We start from the raw sequence: 15,514 nt of genomic DNA on the forward strand, positions 1-15,514 counted from the left end.
ACCAAACAAAAGAATTTTGATTCGATTGCCTTGACATTTTCCCAACAACCAAACAAGAAAATTGAAATTGTCATTTCATTCAAATTTCATTATGTTCTTCATTATGTTCCATGCCATTCCATTTCATCGTACCAAATGCAACCTAAAACTCTTTCTTCTGTATATCAAAGAGCTTGAACTTTTTTTAATTTATTCTTTTCAAGTAAAACAAATTTTCGTACAATTTGTGCTGTTTGACAGCATGTGTAGATTAGGTTACATAATATTTTTGTGCAGCGAATGAACTGAGACTAGTTATTGAAAAAAAATACAAAGAAAATCAAAAGAAAAGGTTAGAACAACTCAAATTCATCCGATGTTCTCAAATTCATCATGCCTGTGAATGGTCTAGCCTAAATCGTTCCACAAAGAAGTCACTTCCCTTGTGATACAATTTCTATACTAGGGGACTAAAGGGGCAGGTCTAATCGGTTAGTCGATACGCTCAAATCCTAATATATCGGGAAACGAGACATATTCGGGATAATTATATAAAAAACCTTGAGTTTAGGATATAATAGCATAGAAATCCGAAACTGACATAGCTAAATTATTTAAGCTTCGTTTGTTTCATGGTGAATGAATATTTGAAAAATATTTTCCTACAAACGATCGATTGTATTATTTGAAATAATTAGTCAATAAAAAATATTTTCATTATAAATAATAATTCATGTCTAAATATTTTCGTGAACAATGAAAAAAATTTCATTCATTCATTCATTTTTATGATAATATAAACGATTATTTTTTAGAAAATATTTTTTAAATTATTCATTTTCTGTGAAACAAACGGAGCTTTAAAATGTCTTTCTTTTTCTTTTTCTCGAAAATACCCTTATTTACTATTGTAATTTTACATAATTCAACCCCGGGCTACCAAAACAATAATACTCTCCTCTTCCTCTGGTCCTCTGCCCATATCACTCCGCCTCCCTTGCTCCTCCTCACTCCTCCGTGAATCGTCTCCTCCTCCGTCCTCCGCCGCCGGCCGTCTTCGCCCCGCCGTGCCCTGCTCGTCCGTCTCGTCGTCGTTCCCCTTGCGCCGGATCCGCGCCGATCCGCTCCGTTTCCGCCGCGACCGCGAGCGACGCCTGCCGGTGAGTTCGAATGGTCGAACATATTATTCTGCTGGTTCCGGACACGGCATTAGGTCCGAGTTGCGGTGGGACAATGTTGTGTTCTTAATGTGTTTTTATGGATCATTGCCTTTCCGAATTGAAAGCACTTTGGCTCTCCGTGATCATCATCTCATTTTGAAAAGGTTGAACTGTTTTAACAAGGATTTTGGACATTACTTTGTAGAGATAGTTGCACAAAGTAATAGGATTGAAATTAGAAACTGATTTAGGATGGGGGACTTTGGGTACAAGAACTGTGTCGGTATTGGTAGCAGGAGGAGGTAGTCTGGATTGCTTGAGTGATCTTTGGCCCTGCTGCATCCCAAGAGTTCTGGCAAGAGATTCCAGAGAAACCCATCTAGCCCTGGAGCCTTTAGAGCATGCATTGGAAATGTTACTAGCTGAATCTCTTCTATCGGAACCTCAGCCTCAAGATTTGTTCGTCTCGGCTGTCACTTTCCTTCGAAAATGTTCCACTATAGCTTATACTCTTATTAGACTTAAAAGGTTTCTGATAATGCTATTGAAAGCGGCAACGATCTCATCCTCGCTACTGAGCCGTTTACTCTCCTTGTTCTTTAATTGTAGCACTTTGTTTATACTTCTTCCTCATCGGAGTTGTTTGATGGAAGTAATTTGAAGTGTATCCCCACAATTGATCCTGTGAACTCGAGCTATTTAGTGCCAATGCATTTCCTCTTGCAACCACGATCCATCCATCTTTGATATGATCTCCGGTTGCCTTTGTATGTTAACATCCTCATTCTCGCAATCCATGTTGTTTGGGAAAGCTTCTCTCTCCACTTTATCAAGCCAGTCTGACATCTCTTCGAGCTGTCTTCAACCCATTGTACATTATATCTTTTTGAATCCTGAGTTAGTTATGGCTAGAGCTTAGGCACATGTGTGCATGTGCTGCTTATGCATAGAAAATAAGTCTGTAATTAGGGACGTTATGTATAAAAACAAAATTGAGTGGTTTCTCAATGAGGGGATATTATATTGCAAGGGCAATTTTGGAAAGTTACAAGTGACACAAATGTGGATCTTTGAAGATGCATGGCGGTATTGGTGGAAGCATCCCACAAGCTCAAAAGCACAGAGCAAAGTCTAATGAGTTTGCAGTAACTCAATTGTTAACACTCTTCATCTATGTGGATATTGGCGTAAAGAAATCGGTATTTTCATTTATATTTAATTGGTTTGAGATCTTCTTCACCTTACTTCTCTAGTGATTCTGATGACTTGCTAGTTTAGAATATCCAATGTCCTTTTTAACTTTGATAATTTGGGAACTACTGCAAGTCAACACAGACGCCGTTTTCATCTTTTGTTTAGAGAAATTTTAGAGAATGCAAAAGTGGGTGGATTTGCTCTCTTGCAATGGTTTGTGTTTGATCTTGAAAAGAAAAAAAAAATAACATTGCAATTGGGCGGGTTCGGGTTTGTCGTGTTTCTCGACAACTTAAGTAGGTCGGTTTTGGAGATTGCATCTGAAAACTTAATGGGGTTTGGGACGAGTTTGAGATTGTTCCGGGACGGGGTGGTGCCATTCCTGAATACCATTACGGTGTTTCCATTGAAGACTATTCTTTTAGAGACTAGTTTTGGCTATAGGTAGGGGTTGGAAAATTTAACCTGTAGGTACATCTTGGTACCGCTTTGGTATGCCATTGGTAATTATCTTTTTACTTGTGAATTAACTAGGAAAAATTTAGGGACTATAATCTACTTGTCTAGGCTTTTATTGTATGACATCCATAAGAATTTTGCGCTCTATAAATTCCCTTTATTTGTTTGTTGACTATCTGGTATGGTATTAGGATATGTACTGGTTTCTGGGCTACCATACGAAAACATTGGAAATGAGGTGAAAATGGTGATCTCCATCGTATTCCGTGGTGTAAATCATAGCAATAATGGACTGTATCTTCCAGCATCCTTTCTACATGTGGTTAGACACATGGCTCTTTGGTCAATGAAGAAGGATCCAGATCTTGAAGCGGCTCTCTCACGAAACCGTCGATGGGTTGTCAACAATCAGATCAAGAACATAATCCTCGCATGCCCTGGCCAGGTGGCACCTGTCAAATTTCTCCAGAAGAAGTTTAAAACTCTTGATCTTCAAGGGAAAGCTCTAAACTGGCTAAAAAAGTATCCTTGTTGCTTTGAAGTTTATCTAAAGGGTGATGAATATTATTGTCATTTATCAAAACGGATGATGTATCTAGTGGACGAGGAAGAGTCAGTGAAAAATATGCAAGAACGAGTTTTCGTGGAACGGTTGGCAAAATTGTTGATGATGAGCACAAATCAGAGGCTTAATGTTATGAAAATCAATGAGTTGAAACGGAATTTTGGGTTTCCATATGATTACATGCTTAGGATTGTTGCAAAGCATGGGGATATATTTCGGGTTGTAAATCATTGTGGGAGAAAGAGTTCTATGGAGCTCGAGCTTATATCATGGGACCCTGATTTAGCTGTCTCTGCAATTGAAGCCTCAGCTCGCAGGCATGGTTCTGAGCCATGTTTTTCATGTTCATTGCCTTCAACCTGGGCTAAATCATGGGAGAGGTTTCATGAATTTAATGCTACTCCTTACATTTCGCCTTATGTGGATCCTAGAGGTTTAATAGAGGGATCCAAGGAAATGGAGAAGAGGACAGTGGGTTTGGTCCATGAGATTCTAGCATTGACCTTGTGGAAGAAGGCATCAATCTTGAAACTTGGTCATTTTAGGAGAGAGTTTTCTTTACCAGAGAAATTGAATATTTTGCTGCTGAAGCACCCTGGTATTTTCTATGTTTCAAACAAATATCAAATATATACTGTTCTTCTCAGAGAAGGATATAATGGATCAGAATTGGTTGAAAAGGATCCTCTGGTTATTGTGAAGGAGAAGTTCGGAGAATTAATGCAAGAGGGCCTTCATGAGTTCAATCGAAGGCATTATTTAGCAAATTTGGAGAAGAAAAGGAGAATTGGGATGCATGTAGATAGATTAGAGAAAAGGAAGGAGAAAAGTGATGAAGTTCCTGAACAGGATCAAGGAGACGGACTAGGTAGTTTGTTTGACCCAGAAGAAAGACGACGATTTTACAAAGTTCTCTTTGATGATAATGCTCCTTGAGATTTAGCTAAGGTACATTTTCCTTGTTATGAACCTTGTGAACGTTCATGCTGTATAATATTATTTGTCTTGTTTGTTGTCTGCTGAAGGGGAATTGAAATATAAGAGATGAAGTTTCATTGGGTGATAAGTAGTGTATTTACTAGTACATGAGCCATTGGTGACCGACAATTTTGTCCATCTGTTTCTGCCTCACGCACTCCTGTACACTCACAATATTTAAGTGTTCCTAAGTGGCATTGGTTGCAGATGGAAAGCTATGAGGTCCATCAATCACAAAGCAGGCAGGCAAAAGAACGAATATATGTTGGTCCATGCCGACAACATTAACCAGTTGAAGAAAGATCGAATCATCTATAAGCTGATGAACCTGAAAACCAAATGAGTTTATTTCTCTTTTAGGAAGCTTGTCGGCATTTTGTTTTTAACTAAGACCGATTCTGTCTAAAATAAGTAGTATAACTTGTTCCCTTCTCAAGTGCTTGTGACGTCAGTCGACTCTAATGCTGGACACTTATCGCTAGTTCTTAGGAAAATGCATGATGCGAAGACGACGGCATGAAATTTTTTGTTGTGTCACTGGCTGAAATATGAAAAATGAAGTGTCACTGGATCACTTGATATTCTTTTGTTTCGCAAGGCACACCTACTTGTTTTGATGTGTTTAAGCTCATGGCCATGGGACCGCATAGGAGAGAGATATGGAACAACAAAGGATACTGGGGAGGTAGTGGGTTTAAGGAGATTCCACCTATTATAATTGCTCTGTCATGTGCTTTCGAATTGGGTTGCTGAATTAAGGAATCAAATATATCTTAAAGGGATAAAATCATGGAACTCACTGGAACAGCAGTCATCGATGAAATTTTTTTTATAGTTCTTTTAATCTGTAGAAAGATATGCAATTACATTTGACAGGTGGTCCCAACGGAGTAAGCCTTTGATTTTCAGGTTAAATATATTTTCTAATTATGATACTTTTTTTCCTAGTTTTGCGATAATTAAACCTTGCTCATTATGCTTGTCTCCACTGGTCGAGCTCATAGGTTAAGAAGCATATTCGTAAAAATTATTTGTAAAGATTTCTGTAGTGACTTGCAAGTAATTGCTTTTTTCTATGTCTTGGTCAGCTGAATACAGCAAAGAAGAAAAGAAACTAAAATCATCAATTGTTCTTTTTTATTGTCTTCAATAAATTAAAACTCAAGAAAGAACTAAGCAGGACAAGCAGATAGGAAAGAAGTTGGACGTAAATTGTCTCTTCGAGTCACAATAGAAGTGAACATTCCATAAGATGCATATACTTTTAACCGTTTAGATACTACAAAGTTAAATGCTTTAGTCTCGGTAAAGCCTCTAAGGGATGACAAATGCCGGTGTCAAATCAGCTACTACACAAAAATCATCTTGAGGGATGAATGACTGATATTGTTTCATCGCATAGTCAATTCTTTATGTATTGCTTTCTAGCTTCATTGGATCTATTTGCAGATGATCCACCATGTTCTGATTGTTCTATTTTCAGAAAAGAGAGAGGTTTCATGATTATTTTGACTTGACCTGTTGCAAATATGTCAATCTGCTTGGTTTCACTGTTTGGAATAAATTACGAGGACTTGGATGTTCTTTGCTTCAACAGAGATGCTGCCATGATTATTTTGACTTAAACTGTTGACGACTATAGTTATCGTTATTAATTGTCTTGCTAATCTTTTATTCTACATCTGTGCTAACTATTGAATTTGTGCTGGTCAATCTAAGTTTAACCAAAAGAAATGAAGGTATCTTTATCTGCTTACAATTGTTGTGGGCATGAAATTTTTTATTCTTGCATTTTCATTTGCTCAATTTTCATTAGAAACATTGCAAGCCAAATTGGTGGTTCTATAGAACAAAGGAAGCAAAGCCAAACAAGCTTTATATACAGGATGGGAACAATGCAATTAGGTAGAAATCATGTCGTTTAAAGATTAAAAGATGCTAGGATGTAATATGTTTAATTGAGTTGTGATATGTTATTCATTTTGATATGTATTTTCTCAAAATAGAATGCTCTGCGACATTTCAGGAATTAGAGGCCATAGTTGACAGGTTATAGTTGCACATGCTAGCAAAAGACTAGGAACTAGCTCGCTACCATGACACAAGGAATAAGAGGTTGGGAAGTTTACGAAGTCCTTGGTCTGGAAACTTGTTTTCCCCTGTTGGTAATTTCAAGTGTTAACTTTAACATCAGGAAGCTAAGGCCATAGCATAGTTTGCGGCTCAAATTAAAAGTAATGAGGAGAGATGAACCAAAGATGGTCACTGGTCAATCTGTTGAAGATTCTAAAATTCTTGCATTCCATCATCGTTTCCGCAATATGGAATATGAGATACTGTTTATATTTGCTTTTTCTGATGTTTGATTGGTGAGTACTCTTTTGATATGACATAAATGAGAAGGGAAATGAGTACATAAGTTGCAGATTCATTCCTCTGTTGCACTTGAACTTCTTAATGAGAATCTATGAGCCATCATTTTGTTTGTTTAAATATAAGGTAATCGTATCCTTCCTGTTCATTAGGGACAGGGAATGTTGAATCGGAAGTTGCTAATGTGACAGGTATTAGAAGTGGCTAACCTTTCAAAGTCTATGCTAATTAGGGAAACTGAACAGATGAAGGTCGACTTAATTCTTGATATATTTTTCTTTTGCGCAATGTTCTGTAAAGCAGTGCTGGCAATCTAGAAGAGATGCAAATTTAGGAACCTGTTTCTCCCATTTTCCCTGTTAAGAGATGCAAATTTAGAAGGATGGCCATTGGTATTCTTTGTTTAGATGACGGAACTGCTTTTTGCTGTTCCACATGGGGAATGTTGGGCACTGATAAGAACTGATATTTTTCAGAGGTTTTAGTAGTGAGGATTCAACATATTTCCTCAGATAAAGAGGATAGATTCAAGCTTATATCTTTGTTTATCATGAACTCAGGAAGAAGAATCTTTGAGCCGTCCAATATTTGAAAATGTACCACTGGTTCATTGTTTTGAGGGTACCTATTGTGTGCAATTGACTATGAGCTATCCTTTTCTATTGGCAGGAGTTAAAACTTGTCTTCCATATGGCTACAACCTTCAGAGGGGCCAATGGTGGAGATGGTGCCGTCATAGCCAACTCACGAGAGCATGCTGATTCATGTGCTTTTTCGGAAGTGGGAGAATTGCCGGACAGCATGGAGATGGACAAACCAAGGGAGGAATTGCTTGAGGATCAAGTTGGTGTCAGAGAACTGTGCAACCGTGAAGTCAATAAGGGAAAGATTAAATGGTACGAGAGATGAAGAGCCGCCAATTTCCGTAGGGACTGAAGAGCCAAGGCAATGATTTGATCGGGCGAGCGAAGACTTCCCGAAATGAGAGCGCCAAGGACGTCGCCCAATTGAGCGGGGAAGAGAGGTTTTTCGAGGCTCAAAGGGTCGAGAAGGTGGTCGCGACGACCAAGGATGCCTTGAAGCTTCTGAAGGGTATAGGGTTTTCAAGAGCGTTCTAGAGTATTATTAGGGGCAATATGAGAATTGTATACTTATATTATAGGTAGTTGGTAGCCTTAAATTGAGGAGAGAGCTACGGTTGTGATTTGAGAGGTTTATGTATATATAAGGGTTCTCTCATCCTTATTTTATCCAACTCCACCGCAAGAGCATTACAAGACGTTCTCTTCAAAGCATATCTCTTTGTAGAATCCTCTTTCTAGGCCAAAGTAAGTGACTCTAGAAAGGCTAAGCTAGGCGATATAAATAAGGGGTGAAGCAGTCAAAAAAAAGGTCTTAAGTACCGTGGGATTGCGAGGAAGTGTCGGCCCATGATATAGATATGCTTGCTCTAGTGGACAATTGACGTTTCGTTAGCGTCTTAAATCTATTTCTAACAGTGATGGAGGTGGGTCTCAACTTAACTCAAGTTCGTTTGTGAAAAAAAGATACATAAAAAGATTGTCACCTGACGTATAATAACTTTCATTTGGCACATAGTCATGATCATATTCACGTGTTTAACGATGAAAAAACAGTAAGAACCCACATGCATATGACGTCTATTTATAGAAGTGAAATGATATATATATGTTCCCCAAGTGAAATAATACTAACTCAAAATAAACTGGGGCACTTAACCGCTTGTCTCAAAATTTCATACTTTACAGATCTTATTTAATTGATAATTGGGTTCTTATTTATTTTTTTAGTTTTTCGTTTTGCAGAATCTGCACCAAGCAGCTCACTCGCCTGATCACTACAACCCTAACAAAATTGGAACATTTGTTGCCAACTTTGTGGTCTCACTAATTGCAGCACTTCAGGAGCATTAGGTTTTTCCTGGTTTTAAATTTGGTGACTTGGGTCAATTTTTATTTATATGTCATACTTATCACTTTTGCTGCATTGAGTTTCAACTTCATTTGCTAGATTATATATTCATCAATTTTCACTGCAAATTATTTTCAAATAAAATAAGTTAGATTGTGATTTTCTGATCTGTGCTCAGCCCGACCACTTGAAGTGGGGTATTTGAATTGAGTAACCAAAACGTCCCACAATTTCATTTTTTTTTTTCATTTCCAGTTATTTAATGAGTAACCAAAAAGTCCATGATTAAAAAGTTTTCATTTTTAAGAGAGTTCGGATAGCGTTCAGGCCCAGCTCCCCAAACCCGGTCCACGGCCATCACCGCCGCCGTGTCTACAGTCGCGGCGGCGGCGGCGGCGAAGCTAGGATTTGCGAGGGACATGAAGTATTGGAAATTCCAAAAAAATGGGCAGTCTTTATAAGAATGAGACACTGTTAGATGATCAGCTTGAGACTCATCAGCCTCAAGAACGACGACGGCGGCGGCGGAAATTTACGAGCGAGTGAATGCGGAGAGCCGTACGGGGCGACGGCAGCCGCAAGCATAATCTGCTCGCCGGTGTGCCCGTTGCTGTCGGCAACGAAAAGGGCTGATGGCGCTACTTGCATCCCGCAAAGCGCATCAGTGACGCATACTGATTGCCTTCTCACAGTCACGGAGACGAGAGACAACAGATACAAAGAAGAAACAAAAGTTTCGTGAAAGGGAAGTTCTCACAGTCACAAAGACAAGAAATCAGAGATACAAAGAAGAAACAAAAGTTTCGTAAAAGGTAGGAAGATCGCAGACGAAGGTATCGAGCGTGAAACCCAGCTTCACGGGAGAACAGAGCACGAAAAGGAGCTGCAATGCCATGGTATATATAGCTGCAGGGAGATGGGAGAGAGAGAGAGAGAGGGAGAGAGGGGGAAACCCTAGTTTCTCGTGTTTGCTGGCGTTCGCAAGATGGGCTTTTTCTTGATCGGACTGCGAAGCTCCATGATGGGTCGTGGTGGGCTGTTCTTGGAAAGTGGGCTCGAGCAAAACGGCTATGGAGTCCATCGAAAACCCCCTCCAAAACCCCACCTCCTTCTTCCGTATGCCCCCACAAAACAACGTTGAACGTTCTTGCGTCGGAGAATTTAAGGTGTGTGCAGCAAGTCGAGGTCCATCGGAGGCCAATGAATTTGGTCGGTCTCGGATGAGAAGCTCGAAATGGGGGCGCCGTCTTCCTCCATTTCCAGAGCTCTCGCGAGCAAGCTCCGCCGCGGAGGAGCCGCCTCCGCCGCCGCCGCCCCTTCTCTCCGCTGCCAGCACTCCGTCCTCCGATCGCCGCCGCCGCCGTCTCGCTTCTTCGCCTCCTCCTCCGCCGTTGCCGACTCTGCTTCTCAGGCTCGAGGTGCGTGGTTTTAGTTACGTGGGCGTGCGTGCGTGCGGGTCCTTGCTCTTCGGCTTTCGATCTGCGATTGCTGCGTGTGCGATGTGATTTTGTTTGCTTGGTTTTGTGGCGGATGCGCGCTTGTCGTAGGTAAAGAGAATGGGTCGAGGTGGTCCAACTGGCTGCTTTTCGTTCCGGGAGCTATGGCGTTTGGCCTTGGGACTTGGCAGATTTTCAGGAGACGGGACAAGGTCAAACTCTCTTCTTTCCACTGAGCGATTCTTGTTTTGCTCTGTTTATCTTCGTTTCGGATGGTTTCTGTCTCAAGCTAATGCAGCTAGTACTAGGCACTACTAGCTTTCATCAGTTTGTGGGGAATTGCATTGCTGGTTCGCTTCAGTTGTTTGCATTATCAGTTGAATAAATGAGAAAGCTTTGGCGGGGGTTTCTGTGGAATTGTGCGAGAAAGATGAACACCAAATCGTTGTGTTGGCCCTTTTGGGACCACTTGTAAAACGTTAGTCATATGAAGAAATGGTCTTCCTAATCAGGCCAAGTTAGGATTTTGATAGTCCAGATATTACAAGATTACAAGTTACACGGAACTGAGCTCAAGTCTAATAACAAAATGGTTTCTTTGAGACGACTATATCTAACGGTGAAGGCTTGGTTGTTGTAGCTTTATGTATGTACGCCATGACTCTGTTTGGAAATTGGGGGAAATGGGGAGAAAGGAAATTGAAGCAGAAAATTTTAATTTTTTTGTGAGCATAAAGATGAGGAAATATTTAAAATTGTGAGAATTTTGTTTGCATTTTCCATTCCTCACGCTTCCAAACATAGTGTAAGGCACTTAATACAACGGTATGTGTTAAAGAAATCAGGACTAGAACATTCACCCATGTGGTCAAGGCACTTCAGTTACGATCATCTTTTATTCTTTACTTTTACAGATTAACATGCTGGAATATAGACAGAGGAGATTGGATATGGAACCTATGAAACTTAAGGACGTATCTCCTAGCAACAAGGACCTGCAATCTTTGGAGTTTAGGAGGGTTTTCGGCAAAGGAGTTTTTGATGACAAAAGATCAATATTTGTGGGACCACGTTCCCGAAGCATTTCGGGAGTGACCGAGAATGGGTACTATCTAATCACTCCCCTTATGCAAATTTCAGATGACCCCGAAAGGTAATCATTCTTGTTCTCATCCTTAAGGATATGTGAATTGTGACTGTTATAGAAATTTGGTTCATTGGTATTTGTTTCTCTCCAAACTCAAATGCTCATTACTGTTGTGTTTTCAGATCTTAATTTTTGCTAGCATTTGAGCTGCTTGTTTTTCAGGTAGTTTCATGACGAGTTCATTGCTTGATAATGCTATTTGCCTCATGGTGGATATAACATTAAATGATCATTGATCGTGCTGTTTCATGCTTTGTAGTGATAGACTGAATGGCTCTGATTGGGGCTTGACCTTGACTAACATTCTCAATCTCCTTGGCTAGTCCATTTGCGCCTAGCTATTCCTGTTGATTAATGGACTTCTGATGCCAAGCCCTAAGCTTTTATAAATAATTCGAGTTTTTTAGAAGTTGGATTGATGTAGTCTGTTATATTTGACTGTTTTTTGTTTAATATATTTATCTTGTTATGTATTATCTCAATTTCTTATGACCTGGGTCTCACTGTGACACTTAGAGAGGAATTGTCATTAAGGGACAATAGGTTGCAGATACTTCCAACAATTTCTTTAACTCACTCGTGCTTTAGGCATTATGAATGAAAATTTTGGCTGTAGCGTTTCATTTCGTTTCTTGAATTGAATTTGAAGACTTGGTCTTTTCTTGATGTGTAAGATCTTTTTAATAAAAAGATGATGATATGGACAGCGTGCTTTTGGCCCTTTTTAACGAGGTTTATTATCATTTCCTTATCAGTGTAAAGTTTCCAGTTCTGGTTAATAGAGGATGGGTACCCCGAAGTTGGAGAGACAAGTTCCTTGGAACTTTGGATGATGCTGGAAAGCCTACAGATGCATCAGAAACCTCTGTGCAAAAGAGTGAAGAAAAATCTTGGTGGAAACTCTGGTCTAAGAAGCCTAAAAATGTTGAGGTTGTCTTACATGCCTCGATGCTTGATGCCTTGCTCCTGTGAGATAGATGATTTTAAGAGATGTATCTAATTTCTCTCAGCTTACAGGAACATGTTGCTACTGTTGCATCGGTAGAGGTTCTAGGAGTCATTCGCGGGAGCGAGAAGCCCAGTATTTTTGTTCCTGCAAACGATCCAGCGTCTTCCCAGTGGTTTTATGTTGACACTGCGGCCATTGCTCATACTTCTAAGCTCCCTGCTGATACTCTCTACATCGAAGATATTAATGAAATGGTGAATCCAAGCAATCCGTATCCTGTACCAAAGGATGTCAACACCTTGATTCGCAGTTCAGTGATGCCACAGGACCACCTAAATTATACTTTGACATGGTATGCTCATAGCAGCTTTTGGCATTTGAAAATAGCCATTTTACGTAATTACTCTTGCAATCTCTTCAAGATGATTCTTTTTTTCTGAAGTCTCTTGAAAAGTGGGTCTTTAACTTTTTAAAGAAAACTTTGCTCCTTATTCACTGCAAATGTTCATGAGAGTCAGTTTCTTTCTTCTTTCTGTCAATTTTACTTGATGCTCTCTGTCTCCCTTCTCTTTAAAAATGACCCTTCTTTCCTTCTGCCGTTAGTGTTGTTTGAAGTAGCCGCGATGCTGTTACCATGTTATTTTCGTACCCAATACCATGCATTTCCCCTTTATTGGATCTTTTCTGCTTTTTCTTTGTTGAAGACTCCATGTTAATTAAGGCTAATGGAAGTCTAGTGTTTGAAATGGTTGTAATGTCTGATGCCATTTAACTTCTGTCAGTATCGTATCAATAGTTTCCCTTACCAGTTCAATCTGTGAGAAAGGATGTAAGGTTATATTGGAATCGTAGATGGACATATTCAATTTTCTTGGATGCAAAAGGAACATTTTAAAGCTCTTCTCTGAGACATTACAGGTCCTATAAAACTGATTTTTTTATTTTTATTATTCTATATGTTGTTGAAATATGGGAGCAGCCGTGTTGGTCTAGAGAAAATGAAGGCACGATGTTCTTGAATCCAGATAGATCATTTCTCTGACATGTTACCTCCTTGGAGCAGGTATTCTCTGTCTGCCGCAGTTACGTTCATGGCCTTCAAGAGACTTAGGCAAAAGAAAAGTTGGAGATAGCAATCCTTTTGTGATGATTAATCTTAGATGAATCTGGGGTCCAACAACTTTCTAGAGATTAAGTACAGAAGTACGAAATCTCCATGTGCTTACTAAGTATGATCTTTTTCTTGCTCAAGGAAACTCTCTCTCTCTCTCTCTCTCTCTCTCTCTCTCTCACACACACACACACACACACACACACATACACAGCACCATGATTACACCAGTTGAACACGTTGAAATCCTAGTATTGGTTGTATTTTCTGACCTGGTGCTATATGAAGCTTACCTGTATCATGGCAGATTTAACATGAAGAGAGGACTGTATAACATTTTTCCCAAATTCAATCGACCAAGCAGTTTGACCTGAAGCTGGTTAGCAGTGCAGTTCACTATTGGAAGAGTTTGTTTCTCATTTGTTTTTCAAAATAATGTAAAGAAAAGCTCTTGCTCTGAAAACTGATTGGGTAGGGAGTTTGTTGCTGGATGTATTATTCAAATGTGCTGAAAGTGATTTTTTCATTGTTAAATTGTTATGCTACTATATTTTTTCATCTTATTGCGACTAGTTTTTGTTTAAGATGATACTGCAGTTGTAGTGCTATTTTTTACACTTTTTCCTTGAATGTTGACGCCATGATTTCTATTCGTTGTGGACTTTTCGTTTACCTTCCAATTCTAATTTTGTAACACATTTCGCTGGTGTATCGTTAGTGGAAAAACTTGAATTTTCTTTTTCTGCATCCCTGCCGTGAGAGCTTTCCAGAGAAAAGATTAAAGTTGTGTTGTTTTTTTTTTTTTCGAGTTTTTTCATATGTCATGCTTGAGTTTAACACGGCTAAATAGCGAGCATGATTCTGTCGAATTGTATAATGCTTTCAATGGCTCGCAAATGTAGGAAATAGGAATTTCCCTTTGCCTAAAGACGAAAAACAGAATCAAAGTAATCGAGCTTAGTGGACAAGATTACGGATTTCCTAGATGATCCTATGCATGATTCTAACCGAGTAAAAGACAAGTCTTATTTGCATAATGAGGGTTTAACTATTCCATTTATCGAACTTTCGGTATAGTTATAGAATGGCTACTTTTTTCTTAGAAACTTTGGACAAAACACATGGTATGCATAGGTTATGTCCAGGGTTCTAAAGAACAAGATTGATGATTGAATTATTTTGTGTATGTGCTCGTTCATGTGTGGATTGGATTGTACAGTTGTTCGGTATCCTCCCGACCCAATGACACAGCCTTGTGCTTGGTGTCTCTCTTGAAGATCAGATGAGAGATCTTTTTTGGTGTGAAGAGTACTGATATGAACTGGCATTGCGAACTGTTTGTAAAAAACTGATTCGTATCTTGTGAACATCGTCTTGTTCTGATGCTTGATGAGGCTTTGTCAAGACTTTTAGTGACAACCCAACCACCATTCAGGTCTCTTGCTTGGAACAAAATCCACCAGAATTTCACTTGGCCATCACGCCCGCCTTCCTGTAATGTCTACTTGGTACTAAGACTTCGACAGTGCATGCTTTCTTGAACTTTTCATTGTAATTTCGCGAATAATATGTTAGATTAATTTTCTCTTAAAAAATGGCTCAGTTGGAGAATCTGGAAAAGGGGGTGTCTCCATAATCAAAAGAAAACTTAGTGGGGACCTCCTACAATTGATGAAATTGACTGTTGCTATAGGAGGTTAGTTCATAATTAGGCAATAGATTGTTTAATAAGTTAAATAAGGTGGGTCATGGAATATTTGCAAGCTAGCATTTTGATAGTGACCACAAACCTCGCAAAACCTCATATTTGTCATTGTCAGTACAATAGTATTGCCTGTACAGACATTCCCCTGCAAAAACATATTACAGATCTCTCTCTCTCTCTATAGGGGGATGGTTGCATATTTGATTGTCTGTCTATCAAATGTTATTAAGTTAATGGAGTTAGGTCACTGGAATATTATTGGAGAAATTGCTTCCCATGTCCAATCATTGGGTTGGTGTTGTCCTTAAGTGAGTCTACTGCAAGGGCCTAACTCTTGCCCCATCCCCACACCATGTGCTCACCTTCTTAAACAAACATAAACAAAACCATTAAGATAAAAAAAAAACCCACGGAAAATTCACTAAAACTACGTTGCATTTGGTAAAGACAAGCAAAATTACTCACATTCCCATTCACTATTTCAACTACACCGATCATGAAGAACATGGACGGCCTTTTCTAACCT

The 15,514-nt window shown here is 39.3% G+C and overlaps 2 protein-coding genes across 6 annotated transcripts; both read left to right on the forward strand.

Moving 5' to 3' along the window:
• The first annotated feature begins 923 nt into the window (after positions 1–923).
• On the forward strand, positions 924–7,589 carry LOC115676611 (protein WHAT'S THIS FACTOR 1 homolog, chloroplastic). 3 transcript variants are annotated; one of them, XM_030599554.2, is made up of 3 exons: positions 924–1,139; positions 2,984–4,305; positions 7,378–7,589. In XM_030599554.2, exon 2 carries the CDS (start codon positions 3,037–3,039, stop codon positions 4,291–4,293), a length of 1,257 nt encoding a protein of 418 aa, XP_030455414.2. In that variant the 5' UTR covers positions 924–1,139; positions 2,984–3,036; the 3' UTR covers positions 4,294–4,305; positions 7,378–7,589. The 3 variants fall into 3 exon arrangements, with proteins under 3 accessions (XP_030455414.2, XP_056175200.1, XP_056175199.1); XM_056319225.1 differs by having other exon boundaries at positions 3,098–4,305; XM_056319224.1 differs by lacking the exon at positions 7,378–7,589 and adding an exon at positions 6,362–6,973.
• Positions 7,590–9,747: 2,158 nt separating this feature from the next.
• Positions 9,748–13,867, forward strand: LOC115676662 (surfeit locus protein 1). Of its 3 annotated transcripts, none has more exons than XM_056319226.1 (7): positions 9,748–10,058; positions 10,188–10,288; positions 10,991–11,229; positions 11,979–12,153; positions 12,241–12,524; positions 13,152–13,235; positions 13,591–13,867. In XM_056319226.1, exons 1-6 carry the CDS (start codon positions 9,875–9,877, stop codon positions 13,189–13,191), a joined length of 1,023 nt encoding a protein of 340 aa, XP_056175201.1. In that variant the 5' UTR covers positions 9,748–9,874; the 3' UTR covers positions 13,192–13,235; positions 13,591–13,867. The 3 variants fall into 3 exon arrangements, with proteins under 3 accessions (XP_056175201.1, XP_030455472.1, XP_030455473.1); XM_030599612.2 differs by lacking the exon at positions 13,152–13,235 and adding an exon at positions 13,236–13,401 and having other exon boundaries at positions 9,749–10,058; positions 13,572–13,867; XM_030599613.2 differs by lacking the exon at positions 13,152–13,235 and adding an exon at positions 13,236–13,401 and having other exon boundaries at positions 9,749–10,058.
• Positions 13,868–15,514: the final 1,647 nt, after the last annotated feature.

The sequence above is a fragment of the Syzygium oleosum genome, unplaced genomic scaffold (assembly GCF_021117445.2).
Source record: "Syzygium oleosum isolate NSW1041296 unplaced genomic scaffold, Sole_v2.1 Sole_v2.17, whole genome shotgun sequence".
Lineage (NCBI taxonomy): Eukaryota > Viridiplantae > Streptophyta > Magnoliopsida > Myrtales > Myrtaceae > Syzygium > Syzygium oleosum.

Excerpts from the sequence above, each read along its gene's own strand:
- LOC115676662 (XM_030599612.2), top strand. The coding sequence starts at position 9,875 with ATGGGGGCGCCGTCTTCCTCCATTTCCAGAGCTCTCGCGAGCAAGCTC. Across the intron at positions 10,059-10,187 it reads CTCTGCTTCTCAGGCTCGAG|GTAAAGAGAATGGGTCGAGG; the intron begins GTGCGTGGTTTT and ends CGCTTGTCGTAG. Across the intron at positions 10,289-10,990 it reads TTTTCAGGAGACGGGACAAG|ATTAACATGCTGGAATATAG; the intron begins GTCAAACTCTCT and ends TTACTTTTACAG.
- LOC115676611 (XM_030599554.2), top strand. The coding sequence starts at position 3,037 with ATGGTGATCTCCATCGTATTCCGTGGTGTAAATCATAGCAATAATGGA.